This window comes from Bactrocera dorsalis, chromosome 1 (genome assembly GCF_023373825.1).
Source record: "Bactrocera dorsalis isolate Fly_Bdor chromosome 1, ASM2337382v1, whole genome shotgun sequence".
Classification (NCBI taxonomy): Eukaryota; Metazoa; Arthropoda; class Insecta; order Diptera; family Tephritidae; genus Bactrocera; species Bactrocera dorsalis.
Genome location: NC_064303.1, coordinates 101056626 through 101081203, shown reverse-complemented (window position 1 = coordinate 101081203; position 24578 = coordinate 101056626). Strand labels below are relative to the sequence as shown.

Genomic DNA, 24578 nt, shown 5'->3' with positions numbered 1-24578 from the left:
AATGGTTCTTTGCATTGCTGACACTTGAACATTAATGTAAAGAAAATGTACGTTCGAAATTTTTAACAAGTTCGCGAATAGCGAGCATAGGTGGACGATGGCATAGTATGACAAAAGTTCGAGAAAAGTTGCAATTGGAGAGCGATTATTTTGATAATAAATCGTTGTTCTTGCGTATATCTTTCTGTGGAGAAACTATAGGGAAAAGGTGGGGACTCACACCAAAACTGGTGTTTTGACTCTACAAAACCTGTGGACATTGCCGGCAAATGTATAGCTGCGTTGTCTACTCCAAAGCTCAGGAAAGCTGGGTATATGTAGGCATCTGAACGAGGACTCGACAAAACTCTCTCCTTTTTCAACTACAATCCTTCAAACTTGGATCACTTCACTGCATATTTTGCGAAATGCGATCAAATACCGACGAGGTACATGTGGATGAGGAGTAGTCAGTACAGTCAGCTTTTTCACGGATGGGTCGAAGCTAGGTTGGAAGGTTGAAAGGTTAGTTTTCTGTAAACAGTTCTCCGTCAGTCTTAGCTCTAAGTTACCACTGTAGTGTTTGTGTGGCAGAAGAGGCTGCTATAAAGGTGTCTGAGACGTGCTGCGCTGAGTTTGGCAACTGTTTGTTCTAAGCTGGTCAGGAAGTGTTTATCTTCGCAAGAAATACCATCCAGCTACTTCACCTCTAGACTCAATTATAGGCCTGGCCATAGCAGAATCGCTGGCAACTGCGATGCCGATGAGAGCGTCCTTGCTCCGCTAACATCCGAATGGGACCAGATTGGATTTCCACTGGTGTTTTAGGTTCTAGCACGGTACCAATGGATATTTTGTCCTTTTGTCTTGGAGTATATCGCAGGCGATTGTCTGAACTATGTGCTTGCCCTTAGCAAAGTTCATTTTGCCGCAATAATAGTCGTTCTTATTGGACATTGTCCAATAAAACTTCATATGGTGAGGAAAAAATCTTAACGAACGCTAGTTACCAAAGTTGTACGGAAGAAAGTGATGTGGAAACATTCAGGCACTTGTCACTCCATTGTCCTGATTTTGCAAGATTAAGGATGAAACATCTCGGCAGTCTTACTTTCAGCGAACCCGATGGGATTGCGGAAATTTTACCAACCAGCTGTCTCAAAAAATTTGTAAAAGGCTCAAAGTGTTTTATTGATTTGTAAGGATCTTGTGGTCTCTAATATAGAAGTTCTTAGGTCCACACAGGCGTCTTGGACAGGCGTCCAAGCGAGATCCCTGTTTGAATAGTTAACCTGTTTACCTAATTTAATCCCTTTCTTTAGCCTCATTTAAAAGTATCACCTCATGTAAATACAGTTAAATCTGCATTTTGAGCAATTGCGTTTATACAAAACCAGCTAATCTTTCACTTTTAATCGATTGAGTACAAACAAAGGAAAAAAGTGAAATCACAACCGAATAGTTTAGTTTAACGACTCACTTATTGAGCAGACATTAGCGCTGATATTTCCATTACATGCATTATATATGAGCGAGTAGCAGCAATACAATAATGCACTTGCAGGCTATATACAGACAGATCACTCTATCATACAGGGTGTGACAAAAATAGCAAAAAGTTGACTTGAGGTTAAAGTAAGACTTTAAAAGAAAGGAAAAATAAAAAGTAATATTTTTGTTGGATGAAAAAGTGGCTGTCAGAGAAATGTCAGAAAGATATGTCAGTTATAAGCTTGACTCCAGAAATTGCGGTGATTTTTAATACATATGTACACTTTTTTAAAAATATTGCCTTAATTTCAAGGTTTTATGCGGAGCTCTTTCAAACTAATCCGCAACTAAATTTTTATATATTTAAATATTTCAAATATTAATTTCGATTTTGCCATAAAATAACTTTCAAATTGAAACATGCATCATTTCAAATCAATCGAGTACCTTTTTCTGCACAAAAAACTTTCTCGAATGTTTTTAAATTGCTTTTTATATGGTTTCGAAACTAAAGTTGTTGACATTCAACTTATTTGGGTCACTCTGTGTTTGTGTTTGTGTAGATTTTAGCTGCTAATGGCTGCCAAATTAGTGCTTTAATGGCTTCAGCTGTGCGCTGTAGCAACTAGTACAGTTTTATTGACATAACCCAAATTGTATTGCAAGTAGTATTTGCATTAACGGTACAACAGTTACTGCCGCAAGTTCGTATTTGACTTTTGTTATAGCACAGCCGTACAAAAGCGGTTGTATATAAGGCACTTTCGCCATTGCCATGTAAAAGTAGCTGCACAAATACATATAGAAATATACATATATGTATGTGTATAGTCATGTATGTTTGTGGGGCAGGTGAAAATTTTTCAGTCAAGGCTTCTTTCATCTGTTTGTGCGGCTTGTTTGAAGTTTATTTATGTATAACAGCCTCGTTTTTGAGAATGTAGTGAGATTAAGGCTTATTCGATGAGTTGAACAGATAAATTTAGTATAGTTTTTATAATTTATAAGTTGGGCTGAAGCTATAATACTCTTGACAAATTGAATTAAATAATTTCTATAGAGTAATGTGCAGTCAGTTTGAAGGACAGCTATATGCAATAATGCTCCGATCTGAACAATTTGCTATAATGTTATAACGTTGCTTTGGATAATAATCCGTACCACATTTCTTGAAGATACCTGGTCATATATAGAAGTTTTCTGTGCAAGGTCTTGATTTTGACCGAGCAGTTTGTACGGCAGCTATACGTTATAGTGACCCGATCTGAACAATTTTTTCGGAAATTATACCGTTATCTTTGAAAACACTACGTGCAAAATTTCATTAAGATATCTTATCAAATAAAAAAGTTTTCTCTAGAGGAACTTCATTTTGATCGCTTAGTTTGTATGGCATCTATAGGCTTTAGTGGTCCGATCTTCGTAATTTCTTTGGAGGTTATACCGTTGTCTTAGACAATAATTCATGCCAAAATTAGTGAAGATATCTCGTCAAATAAAAAAGTTTTCCATATAAGGACTTAGTTTTGATCGCTCAGTTTGTATGGCAGCTATATGCTATAGTGATCTGATATCAACAGTTTCGGCAATTAAACAGCCTCTTGAGGAGAAAAAGAGATGTGAAAAATTTCAGATAGATATATTAAAAAACAGAGGGATTATTTTTCATATATACCGACGACTGGACTAGGGGTATCTTACGTGGTCATAGCTAAATTGACTCAATCCGTCACGCTGATTATATATCTATATATTTCATAGAGTATCCTACGTTTTATTTTGGGTGTTAAAAATTTAATGGCAAACATAATATACCCTCTCTCTCTTACACTTTGCAAAATAATCTCTTCGAAGGATTTGCTTCGAAATTTTTTTTAAAAACTTTAATGCTGTTTATAGAGCCACAAGCATATAAGCCTCGCTACTAGCGAATATTTAATCAGATAATGCGTGTTATATAGTGCGCGTTATATAGTGCACACACACCCGCACACCACTCTCTATAAGCGTATATAAGACCCTGACGCAACAACAACAACATTTAAAAATTCGCTGCCCGATTCGGTGTGGACATCACCAAACAATGTCACATTAATGCAAGTATGCGCAAACAACAACAAATGGTTAAGTGCGAAAGAATATGCTGTTGTTGTTGTAATGCTGCTTTTCGGCTCGTTCGACCACAATTTCAATTAAATATAATTAAGTGCATGTCAATAATTACATTTTAGCCATTAAAAAGTCATTTAAGTGTTTTATTGCATTTCGTTGGCAGTATTATGCATACAACAACAACAAAAATAACAACAACAGTGGCAGAAAAATAAGGCCGCGAAGGCAACTACAAACGCGAATTTTTGTATAAACGCATTACAGTTGCCACAGCGCACTTTTTGTTGTGGTTGTTGTTGTTTTCGGTACAGACACACACCAATACACAAATTAAAAATCAACACCTAAAATACAAATAACAAGCACATATACACTTACAATTATCGCTACATACGCGTACACTCCTCACACGCACTGTGCTTTTCGCTCTCCTCTCTTCTCTTTAGCACACATAAACTTCTCATTTGATTATGTAACTGTTTAATAGCGCTGCGCATTTCAAATAAATTGTTCCACATTAAACAAAAGCAACAACAAAAATGTGCCAGCAAAGTGTTACAAACTTTGCCACAACAACAACGCGCATAACCCGTAGCATATCGCGTGTATGTTGTAATGCGCCTAAATGTATGCTATATGCCATAAAATTAATATCTCTTGGCGTTTATCGCGTGCTGTGCACTGTGGCGAGCATTGCAAATTAAATTTATTACTGTACTTTTAATTATTTTGCATTTAATGAATTAATGAGTAGCAAAATGTCAGCGTAAAAGGGTGCACAAAACGCACACGCCACTGATTAATGTCATATATTTTTTTCGCATATTTTTTGTGCGCTAATTTTAAACGCGTACTTTTTTGTCGGGGTTATAAATCAAGAGTTATCTTGAAAGTTGGAATTTAATTGGAAAATATGCAGCTGATGATGGCTTTGTGTTCGTTTTTCGCTTACTGAAAAGTGTGGCTTACTTTATTCTAATGAAATCGAGTTCGCTTTTATTGACCAATTTTACAATGATGCTAGATAATTCCAAAAAAAAAAGAAATTTAATAAATATTTAATACTTTTGTTGATTTCCCTGGCAGCATTTTAAATTTTATTTCTGAAAATTCTAAAAAACAATTGTGTCAGTTAAAAGTTGAATTCATTTCGAACAAAAAACTACATATTTGAAGTTTTTTTTAAAAATAGTAAAAATTTAATGTTGGGAATATGGATAGTTTCTGACATAGTGAAGAAAGGAAGATTCTCTAAAAATGTCAGGTAAATCGGTTGAATAGAACCTGAAAATTGTTGGTATTGTTTTGAAAAAGACAGTTTGAAGAAATCGCGTTTTTTCTGATAGAAGACGTTTGGAAGCCGGATCAGCTAAATACTTGCATACATACTTATGCTAAATCTACAAATAACAAATAGCGAAATTCATTTCGCAAATAGATTACATAAAGGCTTTAAGTAGTTATGTTAAGTTAAGTTAAGAGTTGTATCCCAAAAACCATCTCACTTGGGAAACTTGAAACGCCAGAACGTTGTGATACCTACAACTTCAATAATATAGATCACTAGACCCTCACAAATCGACAAAGTGCTTGGAGCCTCTCACAAATTTGTTGAGACGGCTAATGTCAGTTTCGGGTAAGTTTTCTGATTCGTTGAAGGCAAGGCTGCCGAGATATTTCAACTTCATTCTTGCAAAGGCTTAACAATGGAGAAGAAAGTGCCTCAATGTTTTCACCTTACTCTCCTCCATATATTTTTGGCAACTGGCGCCCAACAATACTTTTACTTTTACAGCTAAAATGCCAGCTCCAGCTATTGCGGCAAGACAAACTTTCCTACGGCAAAGTACTTCAGTAGTATTTTCAGCGTTCTACTCTAGGTCAAAAACATCTTGAATTTGCACAGGTGGACTCGTCGACCAACGCCTGCTAAGCGCACGCTGAGTATATTGAACCACTCCTTGAATGTAAGATGACAATAGAGATCCAATACGATCCAATCCGATGTGAGCGTGGCAAGGATGTCCTCTTTGCAGTTACCAGCGATTTCGCCCCAAAACGAGTCTGATGATGAACCACTTTATAAGAGTCTATTTTGTAGTAATACGTCTACTGCCACCTTAATATCAGCCAGTTTTGTCTGAAAAACACTATGCATCTCAAATCTAAATACATAGAATACATGCCAGATATTAGGCGGCCGGACTTAGATCATCATTAAGCCCATTGTACTGCCGGGTGGTTACCAAACTAAATCCTATTTAGAAACTCATTAGATTAGGTAAAACACTGAATTTTTTAATCCCAGCTGCCCAAAGTCTTTTCCGTTGGAATACTGGCAGCCCAGAAAAATGTCCGATCTCAACCGGCAGAAGGTTTGGATTCGGATAGATAATGTTCCAGTGTCTCATCATCCGCCGAGCATATTTTGCATTCAAATTTTTTAAAGACAAGATCTTAAGGGTAAGTGCCTTATGATGACAACCTACATTGTTGCTAATCTTCCTTTTGTCTAGAAGTAGGAACTTTTTGGTCTGTTTACTATCAACTCTACTCCAACCTTGTGCTATGTCCCATGTTGTTTGTGTTCCAAGACCTGAGCTGGTTGCCCCCGATATCTAACCAATCTCAAATACTATAATACTTCCTGATCTTACTAAAATATCGCACTTATAGACGAAACTTTGTAATAAATGGTAATGTTTGGAGATGCAAATCCTCATCCGTATGAAGCGGTTAGATGAGATTGTTGCTCAAATTTAAAAAAAAAATTAAGAAGGAACATATCAGTGGAACTGTTTTTGCTTAGATCTAATTCGACATCTTTATTAAAACTTTAGTTTTCCTTTGAGAAGCTAAGTAAGTTTAGGTCCGATATATGATATTTCAGTGATTTTTAAACTGTTCCAAGATTCGTTGGGAAGTACAGAATGAAACTAGTCTTGAACAAGATTGTTATATTGGGTGTTCACATATTTTATCACTTTCATACATGATGCGAAAGGAATAACTAAAAAATTATGTGAGAGGTGTAATACATGTCCAAAGAAATGAGGGTCAACTCGAGCCCACCCCACTTTATTCTTAAAATCAATCGTTAGCAATGGTATGTTCAATATTAAACTTTTAAAACTATTTTTGTTGGACATAGTTGCTTTTAAGTGCGAAAATTCTTAAAGCAAGACTTTCATTTTCTTGATGTGAAATTTTTATGCTTTTATTTCCACATTTAAAATGAAAATAATTCACTCTCAACAATGCAAATAAAAGTGCTAAAGCTGATTAAATTTCATATGGAAATTACCTTGCCAAATATACAAAATATTTTTTCACATATGTATGCACTTTTCAAACATATCCGTACACACACATACACATACCTGAATATGCGATGTTTAACTTGGCTAAGCGTACAACTTTATTTTGCTACGTTAAGTGCCATTTTATGAATGTTTTATAAATATTTGCATGTGCTATATGTATGTATGTTTGTGTTGTAAAATGGAAAGGTTGTGTAAATAATAAACGAAAATTTGTTGCCATGTGCTTTATGCCATTAGTTTAATAAATTATAACTCAATTTGAAGTGAACGTACTTGAAGAAAAAGCAACCCAGTGGGAATAAGTAGACCTTGTTGTTGTATTAAGATTATTTATATTTATATTAATTTAAATTTAAATTTATTAAATTTTAATTTTAATGTAGTTTTATATCGTCTCAAGCAGAATACCGATATTAATTTAATTTTAACTTTAATTTAGTTTTAATTTTAATTTTAGTTTAGCTTAAATTTTGATTTTATTTTAATTTAATTTTAAATTTAAATTTATTTTTAATTTTAGTTTTAATTTAATTTTTACTTTAATTTTAATTTTGGATACAATTTTAATTTAATTTTACTTTTATTTTTGATTTAATTTAAATTTTAATTTTTTTTATTTTAATTTTGGATTTAATTTTAATTTAATTTTACTTTAATTTTGATTTTGATTTTAATTTTAATTTTAATTTTAATTTTAATTTTAATTTTAATTTTAATTTTAATTTTAATTTTAATTTTAATTTTAATTTTAGTTTAAATTGATTTTAATTTCATTTTTAATTTTAGTTTTAATTTAGTTTTTAATTTAATTCTAATTTTCATTTTAATTTAATTTTAATTTTAATTTTAATTTTAATTTAAATTTAATTTTAGTTTTATTTTAAATTTTAATTTTGATTTTAATTTTAATTTTAATTTAATTTTAATTTTATTTTTAATTTTATTTTCAATTTTAATTTTAGTTTTCATTTTTATTTAATTTTAATTTTAATCTTAATTTTAATTTTAATCTTAATTTTAATTTTAATTTTAATTTTAATTTTAATTTTAATTTTAATTTTAATTTTAATTTTGATTTTAATTTTAATTTTAATTTTAACTTTAATTTAGTTTTAATTTTAATTTTAGTTTTAGTTTTAATTTTAATTTTAATTTTAATTTTAATTTAATTTTATTTTTATTTTTAATTTTAATTTTAATTTTTTTTATTTTTAATTTTTATTTTTTTTTAATTTTAATTTTAATTTCAATTTAATTTTAATTTTAACTTTTATTTTAGTTTAGCTTTAGTTTTAATTTTAATTTAATTTTAATTTTATTTTAATTTTAATTTTAAATTTAATTTTAATTTTAATTTTAATTTTAATTTTAATTTTAAATTTTTTTAAATTTTAATTTTAATTTTAATTTAGTTTTAATTTTAATTTTAATTTTAATTCTAATTTTAATTTAAATTTTAACTTTAATTTTAATTTCGTTTTAATTTTATTTTAATTTTAATTTTAATTTAGTTTTAATTTTAATTTTAACTTTAATTTTAATTTAGTTTAATTTAGCTAGAATTTAATTTTTAACTTAATTTAAAACTTTTTCTTCTGAAACTTTGTCTAAATAAAATTCCGGTATATTCTTACAGGCAAGCTGCGATACACACACACCTCTACGGCCGTCATACGCGCATATTTGCAGAAAGGTTGTCATTTCTCTGTATGCGTATTCTCATAAGCTGAAGTTCCTTTACGAGTGCGAAATTTTAAAGCAAGCAAACTCACATATGGAACCATGAACAGTTGAAGAGCAAACAGCTTACAATTTAATAACGATTCAATTTACTTATTATTCCTATATGTTTGGCACATACATACATACATATGTACACTTTTATATACAGCTGTAGGTAATTTTCTCTAAAAACGATTACTACAGCATAAAAGCACATGCGAAATGAGTTCGAGAGCAAGCACTTCAGCAACTTTTGAAATTCGTAAATATTTTCTCTTATTGTTTGTTATTGATGTTTGTTGCAGTTACTCAAATATGTGGCATGCTACACATACTTACGCACATTCGGGCATAAATTGAGCGAATGTGTATGCATTTAAGCAAAAATACGGTTCTGGTATTTACACAGCTGGCAGTGGAACTTTGTGTCGAAAAGTACACAGTTTAAAAAACTGTTTAAAAACTCGTGCCTTCGTCTACAGTTGAGTGGCGGGCACTTCATACAGCACTAATTACTTTGGCACAGTTACACGCAAATAAGTATGTGTATGTGTACCCAAATGCAAATTTAAGGTGGCCGGATATTTTCGTAATAAACTTAGCATGCTTTGCCACATGGTTGCAAATATTTGCCTGAAAGTATGCTACGACATTTCTGAGCTTTTGAGTAAATACTGAAATGCCGCTTTGACAAAAAGAGTTTGTGTACAGTTTGAGATGTACGTTCTCGTTTTGGTTTGATGTTTGAGAAAATTATATGTATTTTTTTTTCAAAACTAAAATGGAAAACAAAAATATGTCTGAAAAGTTCTGTGCTATTGCTAATTTTTTCGGAATAACAACACTACAAAAGAGTAGTATATTGATCTAAAACTCAAATAATTTTTCAAGTAATCCATTTAAAATATTGTATCAATACTCACCTCGAGCTTCTGAAACCCCAACTCCAAATCGTATGCGTCCAATTGTTCGCTGTGCCTACGGCGATGACGCACACCGTCACCGGGCGTCGTCGTCGCGAAAGCGCTTTCCGCCGCCGTCGTGTATATGGTCATACCTGCGTTGGCAGCGTTGCCGGCTCCATCAGCGACAACAACAACATTGCCATGCTCATCCATAGTGGCGGCAGTGGCGCCCACGCAGCCGCCAGCGCTGTTGTCATCGTCCGGCGTGACATATTTATCGCGATCACGTTGTCCGCGCGACTTCTGTAACACTGTTTGTCTGCAACGTGTACCACAAGCGATTGCCGATATTTTACTAGCATAATAGTACATAGCCATGTGTCACGTTTGGTCGAAGGTCCGGACGCGTTGCCCGGACATTTGTGTTTACTGGCGGAATATTGATGGCGTGCGACATGTGCGGGCGTGGGCGTGTGTGCTGAAGTGTCCGGTGCACCGGTGTGTTGTCATCTTTGCGTGGTATAACGGTTATTTCCGTTTTACAGCGGAGTTGGCGTTGGTTTAAGATTTATTAAAAGTCACTAGCAATTACTTTTTTCACTTTTTTGTATTTGCTTTTTCCAATTTTTCTTTTCATCACTGCACTTTAATTTTTAAAACTTTTTTCACTTTTTGCTTTTGTTTGGCAATTTTTACACTAATTTTTCACTGTTGTGCTTGTATTGGTTCTGCTTTTGGAGAACTATTAATCAGTTTTTGTGTGTGATTTGTTGGTAATTTGTTCTGATCAGCATTTTGCTGTTGGAATTTTATTTGTTTGGGAGTTTTGTTGAACACTCTATCGAATTTAAGCTCATCTGCAAAGAGAAAGAAAATATTTCAGAATTTTTTTTTGTTATTTTCAACATGTTTTGTATTGTTTTTATAATATATAGTGTAAAAAAAAGTACTCGAAAATTGTAAATAAAATGCAAAATATTTAATTATTAATCAATTTTTATATCCACTCAAGATGTCATACACTTATGCCAACGATTTTTCGATTTTTTTTTCTATTTTTTCTGTCGCTTTATATTCGTATTTTATTTAGAAAACAAGTGAATTACAAAATGCCAGTGCGTATGAGTGCCACTGTATAATAATTTTGGGTGTCGAAAAAGTCTTTTCGTATTTTGTCAATAAGTCGTGTATTTCCAGTGCTACCAGAAAAATTATTAATTCACAAGAATTATGTTCTACTATTATTATTATTTTAATGATTTTATGTTTAAAACGAAAGCCAATTTGAAAATGCCAGTGCGTATGAGTGATATTTTTTATTAATCCCTTTTCTTGCTTTTATACACAAAAAAATCTCCACCTAATTCATAAATGCACGAGATTGAGTAAATCCAATTTTTCACAAAAAATATTTCGTTTCTCACATGCTTGTATGCACATACATTGTGACAAAAAAGTACCCGGAAAGAGTAAAAGAAACGCAAAATCTTTTATTCTTCAATATTTTTTTTGTCGTCTTCAAAGTAATCTCCAACAGAGGGCAACGATTTTTTCGGTCCTCGAAACACTTTTCATATGCATTTTTTGTGATGGTTTTCAGCTCCTTCAGCGAATTTCGCTTAACTCTTCGATCAACTGAAAATGGGTTCCACAGTGCGGCAATTTCAGTTGGGAGCTAGAAAATATTACGCTGAGTCAAATCTGGTGGATACGATAGTTGATCGATGGTATTCGTTGAGTTTTAATTTGGTTCAGCCTCGCTTTTTTACTCTATTCCATTAAATGTGGAATCGGAATTCACACTATTAAGCATGTCCAAAGAAAGCTGTTCACCTGTGAGGGACAACGACACATAAAGTTCACGCCAGGCGCTGAACAGAAATCAATCCCCCGTCTCGACTTCTGGAATGTCAACTACAACGGTATATTAAGCCTGAAAATGCTCAACGATGCATACCTATTCAGCTACGCAGACGACAACGCTGTGATAATCACCGCGCGAGATATTGATGAAGTAAAACCTATTGACGATTGGAGTGAATAGATACATTTGACTTGACGGGCGAGTTCTGAAACTTGCCATTGGAAAAAAAGAGCTAGTATTACTAACAAAGAAGCATAATCTAATAACAGTAGACATGAGGGCAACAAGAGGAACTCTAAGAACACAAAAGGTTGTCATTTAACTGGGTGTAATTTTAGACTCCCGGTTTACCTACTGGGCACAAATCCAAAATGTGTAAATGGCGTCCTAAATCACTTAGAAACTTAATCTCCTAATGTCGATAACACTGAATGCCTTGCTTTATGGAGCAGAGTAATGGGTAGACTAAAGGCCTTATAAAAGTGTATCACACAGCTGCTTTAAGGGCAGTATTCGCACAGTTTCTGGCGAAGCCAAGAAGAAGTGTAAGAAAAAAATATGGAGCTTGACTAGAGAATGATACCTTGGAACAATGGCTGGTTAGTTGGGAGCGGGAATGTCATGGCAGATGAAAGGTCAGACTAAACAAAAATATAAAAGAAAAAAACAAAGCGAGATGGATTTCTGCATCACAGAAATGCAATCCGGCACAGATATTTTAGGAAGAATCTATATAAAATGTAATAGGGCGAAGAGCCGACACAATCGAGAAGGACGTTACTACATGTTTTTCAAATGCAAAACAGGCTGCAAACTTTAGTTGACACTCTGATTGCGAGAAACATTACTCATATAATTGTCATGCTCCAAAACGAGAAAAACTGGAAAAAACGTGTAAAATAACATTGAAGAAGAGGCAAGGTTAAAAAAACGGGACCAGAACACAGAAAGGCGAGAAATATTGAATGCTACCCTGAAGCAATGCGAAAGCGGCTGTGGACGAAGATTCCCTAGTCTAGAGGGTTTTTAGTAACATAAAGAGTATTCCTTAATCACAGTCATAATACTTGTTAACCCGATAGTCAATGCTTTATAGTTTATTTGTATACAAAAAAAAAAAACAAAAAGTTAAACCGACTACCTTTCAATGTTTCTTAGTAAAAATTGTATATTCATAAAGTATTTTCTTTACCAATTCACGTAAACATCAAATGGGAAATGGTAGTCAACAAGTCAAAACTGCCGCAATCAGTGAAATCCTTTAATACTTTATGTCATGAATATTTAAAAATAAACTGTAAATAAGAAAGAGCAGCACGTGCACAGTTACAAAGCTATGTAACTGGATTTACAGGCATAGACAGGCGCACAAGTGTATGGATTAAGAAAGGGCTATTAGAGACGCCTAGGCGTCTTCTTCGATATGCTGAGTCGTTTGCAAAGTCATAAGCCGACGCCTAAGCAACAGCATATGCATGCATGTCAATACATAAATATTTAATATACACATATATATTTTTACATATATGATTGACTGTATGTAGATACATGTACATAATCTTGTGTTGTAATAAATTTCTTATGCACATAAGTAGTTTGGTCAGAAAGCCACAAAGCCACCACTTCAGTACGCGGCAACGACAATTGCCAAGGAAGGCTGAGGAACTGAGGGATGTTCTAGCGTAGGGGTGGCGAAACGACAATTGGCAAGTCAGTGGTCTCTAGTAAAGCAGTTGCTGAGTTGAAGTGATTTTCGTCGCTGTTTTCAAATCAAAATTTACGCATATGGAATTTAAAATGAGCATTAGCTTTGATATCCAAAAGGTTAAATAGCAGCGCTTAAGTATTGAAAGGGGAGAAATTGGAGAGAATTGTGGTCAAAAGAGGGTTAAGCACAAATTTAGAGAAATCCAGCGGCTTATGCAGAGTATTGTTGAAATTGTTTGGAGCTAAACTTTGGAGAAGACATTTTAGTGGAAGTAAGGCGTTTGAGCTGCAGAGCAAGTTTGCAGCGCAAGATAAAGATAATGCACACTTTTTTCTTCGAATAAGCTAATCATGCTTAGAGGGGTTAAAGTTACAAGATTAGGGGTGAAAACTTTACTTTTCACAAGCATAGTTAGCGTGAGAGTAAACTGAGGGGATTTGAGAGTATTTATTTGTTTTGATGGCAGGACAGTTGAGAGGATACTCTAGTCTACAAAAAAAATTAAAAAAAAAAATGGAACTATTTTTTCATAATTCGATAGTTTGGTTATACAAAAATATCTTTCTAAAAGGCCAGATAGTATTAACTTAAAATTTTAAACTAGATTCGACTATACCAATATATAAGGGAGCACTTGAGCTTCTCACCAATCTATGCATGTTTGTGGCTTCCAATATTCAATAGCTTCTTGAATGATACTTCGCCGCAAATTCCCTACAACGCTCACAAGGGTCCAACTATGTGGTTACAAGCAATAATCTAAGCAAATAGACAGTCTCCATATTGCTGCCGTGTTATCTTCGCTGATTTTTATAAACCGATAATTTAACATATTCTCACATGAACCTAGAAATACACACATTACAGTGCTTATATGTAAGCATATGCATGCGTTTAGTGCCTAACTTCATTGCACATAAATCACTGACATTAAAAGTTCGTATATTATACGCTGGGGAACAATTTCGCGGTTAGAAACGGGCATTAAAGCAACAAGCTCACTTCACTTGCGTGGCATTTCGCATCTCCGGAAGTAGGCGCATGTGTGAAAGTTTGCTTAAAGATTATTTTCTGCGTACGTGTTTAGCTAGCCTAGGAGCTTATCAATCGCTAGATAACTTCAATTGACTTTTTATTGTACGCAGTAAATAAATTAAGTTGAAGAATTGGCAAAACTTCTGCACTTAAGTAATGTGAATGGCATAAGTTAGCTAGCAACGGTGTATCATATGTAGAGGAAAATATTTATGGTATAACTGAGAGGATGTGCAGTTGGAGGTAATGGCAGAGAGGGAGTTTGATTCAAATTCCTATGTAGACATGATGATATACTGTATAAACACATATATTTGAACTTCCATAACTCGGACTTCAATAAGTTCTTCCTAACTCGAACTTGAATTGGCAATAGAAGTCAAATTTCATACAAATTTCTTTCTATAACTCGAAGTCTCTCTAACTCGAAAGTTTTTTGTGGATTCTGATAATTCGAGTTCAACCATATATATAATTGTTGGATTCCGATCCTTTGGAAGACGTTTTGTTTTTCACTGGGGTGACTGCCAGGACTCGACGATGGTGACTCTCCCACCACGTGTCTCACACCGAATTTGCGCTCCTTTATATGTCCACTGCAGTAAATGTCACAAAGACCAACTCGTCTCAGTCCTTGTCCCGTCCATCGCACTTTTTGGACGGCGGCAATGTCAGCCTTTACTCTTACGAGAACATCAAGCAGCTGCGCAGCTGCAGGTACCCAATTAAGGAACCGGACATTTCAAGTGCATGCTCTTAAATCGTAATTCTTTGCAGGGGTCGTTATCAAAAGGAGGGTCTCTCAACCAAGGCTGATTTCTTCTTTTCATTGGATGTGTTTTCTACGTTACGGGACCCAAACCCTGCGCACAACCCTCGTGAGGGATGTTTCGTCTTTTCACTTTAGCTCGCCTTCAAACCGATGTTTTAAGGCTAGACAGAGTGTACTAGGTCAAAGACCGAAAATCGTGAGCTGCTTGAGCCATATGCATAACCATGTTTTCTGCCTTTCCCAAGTAAAATGCAATCAGAGAACTTTCCTCACTTGCGTGAACTTGTACACATGGCTCCATCCGCCTTTAAGCTATTTCTCCGGCTTTGATTCTAGCAAGTTGTTGCTATGGATATTAATATTTCGACAGGTGTAGACGTTTGTTGGTGACAGACATCGCTTTAAAGAAAATATTTTGAAGTTATTGCTATCCATCAAAAGGGTTCTGTTAGGAACTCAGTCAAGAATTGAAGGATCATATTAATTTTCACTTCACAAAAACCGTAAATGAATGTAACTTGTAGTTATTATCACTGTGATACAAATAAATAATAGAAAATATCAGAAAATAAAAGAGGAGATTGGGAATTTGAAGGGATCCAATCAGCGATACCCCGAAATTCTGTCCTACTTCAACTGCTACTCGTGGCAACTTTTTCCCTGCTCACAAACCGAAAAAGGATGTGGATGGGGAGGAGTCGGTTAAGTGAGCTTATACACGGATGGGTCGAGGCTAGGGGGGATGGAGTACTGTCTATTTCAGGGAGGTGTGCATTCATTCCGGCAACAGAACGGCTGTTGAGTTCGCGAACTGTGCTGACAAAGCTAGTCAAAGAATGTCTACCCTCACTAGAAATTGCATCAAGCTACTTCATAATCAGACTCATTTAGGTGCCTGGTCATAGCGGAATCGGTGGCAATTGCAAGGCCGATTAGCTAGCCAGAGGGGCAACCTTAGATTTCGATTGGTTAGCACTGGACCAGTGGATCTCGGGTACGCTCAGCAGGCGTTGGTCGACGAATTGTACCTGTGCAAGTGAAATATCGTTTGCACCTAGAGTAGATCCCTTGAGATCTTTCGCACGTCATGTCCTTAGCAAAGTCCATCGAGATGCAATAGTAGGGATTCTTGCTGGGCATTGTTTACTAGGAATTCATGCGGTAAGTCTTAAATTTTTTATGGACGAAAGTTTTCAAAGCTGTATTAAGGGTGAGGTGAAAAAAGCTAGGCACTTTCTTCTCCATTGTTCAGCGTTTGCATGGCGGAGGATGTAAAATCTCGGTGGTCTTACCTTTGGGATACCAAGAGACATAGCCGAAACTGCCACTAACCGCCGGGTTTGAATATAAACAGAGATAGATGAGGTATCATAACCACCTTAATCCCGTTGATATATCATACATTGCTTGTTAAGAAGAAACAGAGTCATCTTCATAAAAGTTGTAAGAGGATTTAAACCAGTTCAATTCACTGCTGGGTATATTAAGACATGCAAATCTTTAAACTCTAATTCAATACTGCAGTAAAGCTTTCTTCGCCTTCACATTGTTCACTGAATAAAAGCGTATTGAATATTTCTTTATGTTATTCTTCAGTTGCGTATTCTTCATTGCGCTTTATTATCCAGTTTCTTCCATGCTTGCTATGCTTAGCGGATGTTTTCTCGCACTTCTTTTCTAACTTTTCCAATTTTGCTGTGTTGCGTAAAAGTTTCGCACAAAAGCACCTCTTCCACTTTATCAAAAGACGGTGAAAAAAATGCAAATACAAATACAAAACAAGAAGGGGTTAGAATTATGTTTCTTCGGTCTTGCTGTGCGTTTTGCAACTTTATTTTTGAAAGTTTTGCGTTTATTTCACGCTTTGGCTTGCTACACTGCTTTTCCTTTTTCTCGCGCATTATTGTTGTTCGTTCATAAGAAGAGAGAGAGAACCAAGACTACCGCTTTTAGGCATCTTTCGGCGTCACCGGCAACGCTAGTTAACCTTTGGCTTTTGCTCACTTTGCCTTGGGTCTCACTTTGGGTTTGCTTAGGCGCTTAAAATGTCATTATCATCAATCTTTTTTGTTGTTGCTCTTACATCGCACGTTGTTGTTGGGCGTTCGATTGCAGCGTATGCAAAGTGTCAATTTTGTTGTGCGCCTGTCAGCTGGCTTGACACTTTCAGTTTGAATGCGATGACCCTTTTTCCTTTTTATTTGACTATGTGTATGTGTGGGTGACTCAACACATATTGATGATAATTGTGTGGGTTGGATTTTTCATTCATTTTTTTGGTACTTTCGTTAATGCATGTTTGGTCTTTATGTGTGCGGATGATAGGAGGCATAATGTGGTGAATTCCCACTTAATAAACCGTAATGTTGTTTGCTGTGGAAAAGGTATTTAATGTGAGAGGACATCATTCAGATAGATATTTATGCGGTTGTGGTGTTTTTTTGAAGACAGTTAAGGAAGAACTTCGAACTTCAGGAAGCTGAATGTTCACTCCGAGAGCAGAGCCACGATAATATCACCAAGCTCGCAAACTATGCGATCAAAGTTAGTCAAAGGGTGCCAGTCCCTGCTATAAATGGCATCAAACTACTTAGTCATAAGATTCTTTTGGTTATCTGGTAATCGCGGAATCTGCAAAGCTGATGAAATAGCAAAAGAAGACTCACATCACAGTGGAGGCGAATTGGATCTCCGTTGTCATATTGCGATCTATGTGTCGTATTTGTGATCAATTTTATAGGAGTTCTAGGTGCCACTACTCAAATCACTGAAGGTTCTTAGTGGTTCATCAGAAGTAATGGAACAATACTGCGATATCTTAGAGGATCAAATATCCTAAATATTTCGTGATAAACCTGCAACGGGTTTCAGGGCACAGTGACGTTCCCAGAAAATGTGTAGCAGATGATTTAGTTAGAGCAGGCACCACCCTACAATTAGATTCCAATAAAATCGGAATATGTAGTAATTATGCCTCTGGCTGGTGGAGTTCATACCTAACTTATATTCAAAAAGCAGACAAACGTGGAATATGGCCCGCACATGCTGAATAATAATATAAGAACACTGGTATGAGAGCTAATAGGTCACTGTCTAATACGTAGGTATCGTTCACATAAGTTGTTATCGAGGTCATCCAACTGTAGACACAGGAAGCATGCTGTTTCAAATTTTGTAGTTCGAATCATAGGGAATGAGGTGTTAGATGTGTAGGGTTAGCTGGGCATCCAAAGAGGTGATTAGAATCATGCCGCGGCTCGTAGCATGCTGAAAACATATTTGGTAAGTCGGAGTCGATTCCGAATAAGTAGGAGTTTACGCTGCTCCAGCATCTAGAACGAAGCTGAGTCACTCTCGATTCTCACGGCAACTCGAGCTCGTCATCCGCAATAAATGTCGGTGAATGTCTGAAAGTTAGTTGCGTCCGAAGTCTGCTCGGCGTATTGTCTAATGTCATCGACTTAAATAAGGAAAGTTCTCTTGATGTTCCTAGGAGGTGAACGACTGCAATGATGGTTTCTAAGAAAACTCGCCAGCAGAAATTGCTTGCAGATGACTTCATTAAACTTCTTAACTGGGAGCATACGGCTCTCACTGTGTAAATTTTAGATCGCCGACATCAAGAGGCATCCTGTTATAGTCCGGAGTGCAGTGTTCTGTCATGTCTGAAGCTTTCTCGTCCGCGTTTCATTGCATCCAGCGGCGTTACAAACTGGCCGGCCGACTGTCTTCTATTTTGCCAATAAAGTTTTTTTGCCTTTTGCTCTATTGTTTTCAGAGAGAACATACATAATAGAGTGAGATGATTATAGTTTCGATGGCCTCTTAATAGGCCATTTGCTAGCCTAGGCGCGTCGTTAGACCTTATCTTCTATAAATCTTATCTATCTACCATAGGTTTGCTTTTGATTGACTTAAGATACTAGAAATATTATACTCAGCTTACAATGATAATTTCAAAATTAAATTGAAGGCTGTTCTATAAGATTTCTTTAAAATATTGCATAACTCAAAGTTAGCAGGATCAAGTTAAGAAAAACTCTTGCGAAATTTTCACAGAGTTAAACGAAGTGCTCTGCATTTAAGATATAAAATTATTTAATGAATTCAGTGTAATTCAACATTTTTTAACATATAAAAAAATTTTTTGAAAAAACAAAATGAACACAAGGGATTCCAGAGTCAGCGCTTCAAGGTTACTTGGCAACGGAAGCTCGAAATGCACAATTAATTAATTATTTAGCGCCCGAGTTAATTGGTCATACAATTTTTGCCATTAAAAGCGTAATTCTAACAAAGCATTCAACACGATGGCGCCTGCGACAATGAAAACATTTTCGTTGCGAAAAAATTCTGGTACGGAGTGAAAAAAATTAATTAAGTGTGAAAATGGCAAAAAACAGCGCTTGTCATTAGGCGAGTAATTAAAAACAAAAAGTAATGCTGCCATATGGCATATGTAATTGAAAAAGTAATAATAAAGAGAGAGAGTTGCATATATATTAGATAATTTATAGCGACACACTTCTGTCGGCAAACACTTTCATGAGCTCGTTTGGCAAACAGCTTTTTTTCAACACTTGCTGCATGTTGCATGCCACGCGCACGAGTGTGTGTTTGTGTACGCATTTGCTGAAGCGCAACCTCACTCTGTTGACCGTGAAATGTCGTAAAAAATTTATAGCCACACACATATACACATACATGCACACAAGTAGCGGAACGCATTCGTGGCAGTGTTAGTTATTGTGTGCTTTGTTGCAATTAAAGCATGGACAAATGACATTTGTCAGGAATGCAAGTTAATAAAAAAAGTGCAACTGAAACATCAAATGAAACAAGACACAAATAAAAAGCGGCAAACAGTGGCAGCCAGCGTGCAAAAGCAAAAAAGGAATGCATTGCTTGAAGGCAAGCAGTTTTTGCAAGGCAAATGTCATGCATATGACAGGAGCAGCTTAAGTGGCGGCAGCGTGAGGAGTGTGTGGAGTGTTGCATATGCATATGTGTGCAGCATGCGAACAATTCGCGTGAGTGACAGTGGCCAAGTGTTGAAGCTTTTTTTTGTGGCACATACATCACATACATAAACACATTCATACCACACACACATACATATAACTTAGCATGGTGTGACACACATCGACACTGTTGCCGCTTTAACAAAGTGACTGACAACTTGTATGCCACACACACACTAAACTACACGGCCTGACTAAGTCTGCCTGTGTGTGTGTCTGTCGGACCAGCGTTGGTGATGTACACCGATCCGTCGAAATGGCTTATCCAGCACGCTTATCTAATGCAAATGACACAAGCACTTGGATAACAGTACATGGCAACGGTCATGTTGGCCTACATGCTCAGTCGGAGAGTGCTTAGCGCATGATGAATGCCAATTGTTGGATAGGAAAGCGAGCGCTTAGTCGCTGTTCGCCGTTGAGCTGCTTCAATGGCTGCGCACTCTGTTTCTGGGTCAGTATTTGTTTGAGCAAATTTTATTGTCAGCCTTATCGCATGAATGTGTGTGTGAGTGTGTGGCACAAATGAAAGCAAAGTGGCAAGTTGCCGCCCACCGACAGCCAAGCACATGTCCATGTGTATGTATGTTTGTGTGCGGGTGCGTGTGTAGGGACGAATTTCTCTGCCAGCATAGCTAAATTTCAGTGCTTTTAAAACTGTCGTGTGCCAATTTCACTTGTTTATTTTTTGTCATTTATTTGTGCTTGTTGTTGTGGCTGGCACACTAAGTGCATTTTTAATGGTTCGTGCAACGCTGATGCGACAGCCAACTAATCAGCGTAAAAACTTCTGCTGCCTACGCTGACCCAGTACCATAGGTCTGTGTGTTCGCATACACATTCATCTCCAATTTTATATGTGTGTCAGTGTGTTTCGAAAGTGTGGCAACATTGCAAGGATTAGTGGCACGCGAAATACCTGCTTTCTTTATTCGGAGTGTGCTCTTTTACTCATTTGGCATATGTTGCTTACGTTTGTGGCATGCAACATGAAGGTGTAATGAAAGCCACCTCCAACGTGGGAATGGATTTCGTGTTAGCGTGCATAAAAATGACCAGACTCGTGTGTAGAATATGAGATGAGTTTTAGGAAAAGAGTTCTGAGCTTTAATCAAAAATGTTTCAGAGTTTCTTTTTATTATTTTGTATATGCGTATTTATTGTGAAATTAATTTAGGATTAAGCTTAAAGAAATTGATAGAGTTGAGTTGAGGTGAGTTAAGTTTAGGCACACGATTCCACCGGCTAACCTATCGAAAGTTTAACACGTCTTTACGAAGGATAGATCCACTGAGATTGCAGTTCACTCGTTAATATTAAATTTAAGGAGAGAGCTGCAGGTCATCAGGAATATACACCGCGCATCTTTCTGGACATAAGCAGAGCATTTAATAATGTTTCCAATGGCGCAATCTCTAATAGCCTGGAAGCAGCCGAGATAGACATCATAGCATGGATAAAAGCTCCACTAAGCTGAAGGAATATTAATGCAAAGTAGAATGACGATTACTCAGATTAAAGTGAACAGAAACTCCTCCCAAACTGTAGGTAGTAGTGTGATGAATATTGCTCTAAAAGTCAAGCTCCAATGAGCGATATCGGCTAATCTGTAGATAAATTCCGATAAGACGGACATGGTCATGGAAGTCCGCGAGGATCATCGATCTAGAGTTAATTGGTACGAATCATACCAAGAATCTGAGAGTAATTTTGGACAGAAAGCTGACATGGTGAAAAAAGCCAGTAATGAAGCCCATGTAAGAAGATGCTGGACCAACATGGGGTCTATCATCTGCTCTTATGCATTAGTGTTACACAGTGGTAGTCATCTAATCTGACTTTACTGTGCTTTGGGGTGGTGAACCGTAGTCAGCAAAATTTCTTACAAAAAACTTTGGAGCAGATACAATCCAACGGCTGCACTTTAAAAGTTACTCAACCTGCAACACAACAATTGGTATTGCAGTGGAAAGCTCAGGAGAGAACTCAGTTGCATGATTAGTAGCGTTAGGTAAATTTTCCACAAGAACATTTCAGGCATAACTGGCAGAGGTATCGGTGGTTAAATATATCGCACACCTTCACGCTTTTAAAGTAACGCTAGAAGAAGGTGGTTGAGACGGGAACACGCGACCCTCCAGCAGAAATCTTAACATCTCGATCTAATGGTGTTAGCGCAGGAATCTATAGCGTGGAGTTAGACCTCAGGTGATCCTTCAAGCTCCTGCAATATTTCACTATCTACCAGGTAGAAGATTCATCGGTCAGGAGAGCTGCTTGGATAGCTAAAAATACAGGAAACGACATAGAGAGAGCAGCATATATACATTGTTAACCGGCAATTAAGGCAAAAATCCTACATCTTATTGCGTCAAAGAATGTTTGTGAAAGCAGTGAAACTGCATATATATTGACTATCGAATACGATGATATACTTGTATGCATATACTGGGTTCTAGGCCACAAGAAACGAGAAAACTGATGATATTACGAAAAATGTAATCTGTTTGGCTGCCGAATCGGTTCTTGAACTACGCAAGTCGCTAAAAATAGCACACAATAAAATGACTGAAAGGATTGACTGACGGATCTGAGTGAAATGGAATAAATCACCACAACAATTTGTATAGGCGTAAATCCTGCAATCCTAATACTCACACGGGCACGAAACGACTGCAGGATGATTATGGGCTTAGTCTGTAGGCACAACTCACTCATATCGCATGCGAGCCATTAACGATGATAGATGTAGGAAGTGCAGAGGCAGGCATGGAAAAGTTGCTGGAACACCTCCTCCGCATATGTACGGCCTTATCTTGAATTTTTCTTAGATACCTAGGAACTTCACAATTTAAGGGACTACATTAAGCTTCAGAATTAGATAAAAAGTATCTTAAACTACGTTAAAAGAAATGACATCATATAAGGACGTTAACCTCAGTTCGTATTAATATTGAATTTCAGTCAGAATAACCTCAACTCAACTAAACTCAACTTCTTGTCTTCTAAGGGAATGAAGTTAAACTTCTTCTTCTTCTTAATTGGCGTAGACACCGCTTACGCGATTATAGCCAAGTTAACAACCGCGCGCCAGTCGTTTCTTCTTTTCGCTACGTGGCGCCAATTGGATATTCCAAGCGAAGCCAGGTCCTTCTCCACTTGGTCCTTCCAACGGAGGGGAGGTCTTCCTCTTCCTCTGCTTCCCCGGCGGGTACTGCGTCGAATACTTTCAGAGCTGGAGTGTTTACATCCATCCGGACAACATGACCTAGCCAGCGTAGCCGCTGTCTTTTAATTCGCTGAACTATGTCAATGTCGTCGTATATCTCGTACAGCTCATCGTTCCATCGAAAGCGATATTCGCCGTGGCCAACGCGCAAAGGACCATAAATCTTTCGCAGAACTTTTCTCTCGAAAACTCGCAACGTCGACTCATCTGTTGTTGTCATCGTCCAAGCCTCTGCACCATATAGCAGGACGGGACTTATAGAGTTTGGTTTTTGTTTATCGAGAGAGGACTTTGCTTCTCAATTGCCTACTTAGTCCGAAGTAGCACCTGTTGGCAAGAGTTATCCTGCGTTCGATTTCTAGGCTGACATTGTTGGTGGTTGTTACGCTGGTTCCAAGATAGACGAAATTATCTACAACTTCAAAGTTATGACTGTCAACAGTGACGTGAGTGCCAAGTAGCGAGTGCGACGACTGTTTGTTTGATGACAGGAGATATTTCGTCTTGCCCTCGTTCACTGCCAGACCCATTTCTTTTGCTTCCTTGTCCAGTCTGGAGAAAGCAGAACTAACGGCGCGGGTGTTGAGGCCGATGATATCAATATCATCGGCATACGCCAGTAGTTGTACACTCTTGTAGAAGATGGTACCTTCTCTGTTGAGTTCTGCAGCTCGAACTATTTTCTCCAGAAGCAGGTTGAAAAAGTCGCACGATAGGGAATCGCCTTGTCTGAAACCTCGTTTGGTATCGAACGGCTCGGAGAGGTCCTTCCCGATCCTGACGGAGCTTTTCGTGTTGCTCAACGTCAGTTTACACAGCCGTATTAGTTTTGCGGGGATACCAAATTCAGACATTGCGGCATAAAGGCAGCTCCTTTTCGTGCTATCGAAAGCAGCATTGAAATCGACGAATAGGTGGTGAGTGTCGATTAGAGGATGGAGTCATGTGTAGAAGTTCACGCAAGTGAGGAAAGTTCTCTGATCGCCATTCACTTGGGAGTGGCCAGAAACGATTCTTTTACATGTGACTCAAGCAGCTCACGACTTCCGGTCTTTGACCAAGTATCCTCTGGGTAGCCTAAGAACATCCGTTTGAAGGCGAGCTAAAGTGAGAAGGCGAAACATCCCCTGCATAGGGTTTTGTGCTGGGTTTGGGACCCGCCACGTAAAAAAACAGCCCCAATGAATGAAGTTAAACTAAATAGTATATATTCATTCTAATAATGAAATCGAAATAAGAGTCATGAGGTGATCTAAAGGTAAGCTGGCTACTAGCTCGCTCTATACAAGAAACGAAGGCACCGTGCCAGGCCAATGCTTAGGTGATTGTCACTGTACTGTTAACCCCAAAATAGTACAAAACTGGCTTTGATGGTTCTGATATTTTTTTAGATATTCCGGTGGGTTTCGAAATTTTA

At 36.8% G+C, this 24578-nt stretch overlaps 1 protein-coding gene across 1 annotated transcript in view; it reads right to left on the bottom strand.

The window, feature by feature from the left end:
- The window catches only part of LOC105231249 (uncharacterized), a 215760-nt gene extending 205375 nt beyond the window's left edge, over nucleotides 1-10385 (bottom strand). Inside the window, exon 1 of the mRNA XM_049460970.1 lies at nucleotides 9551-10385. Coding sequence (XP_049316927.1) covers nucleotides 9551-9910 — 360 coding nt within the window. The 5' untranslated portion in view covers nucleotides 9911-10385. The remainder of the gene's footprint in view (nucleotides 1-9550) is intronic.
- Between the last annotated feature and the right edge of the window lie 14193 nt (nucleotides 10386-24578).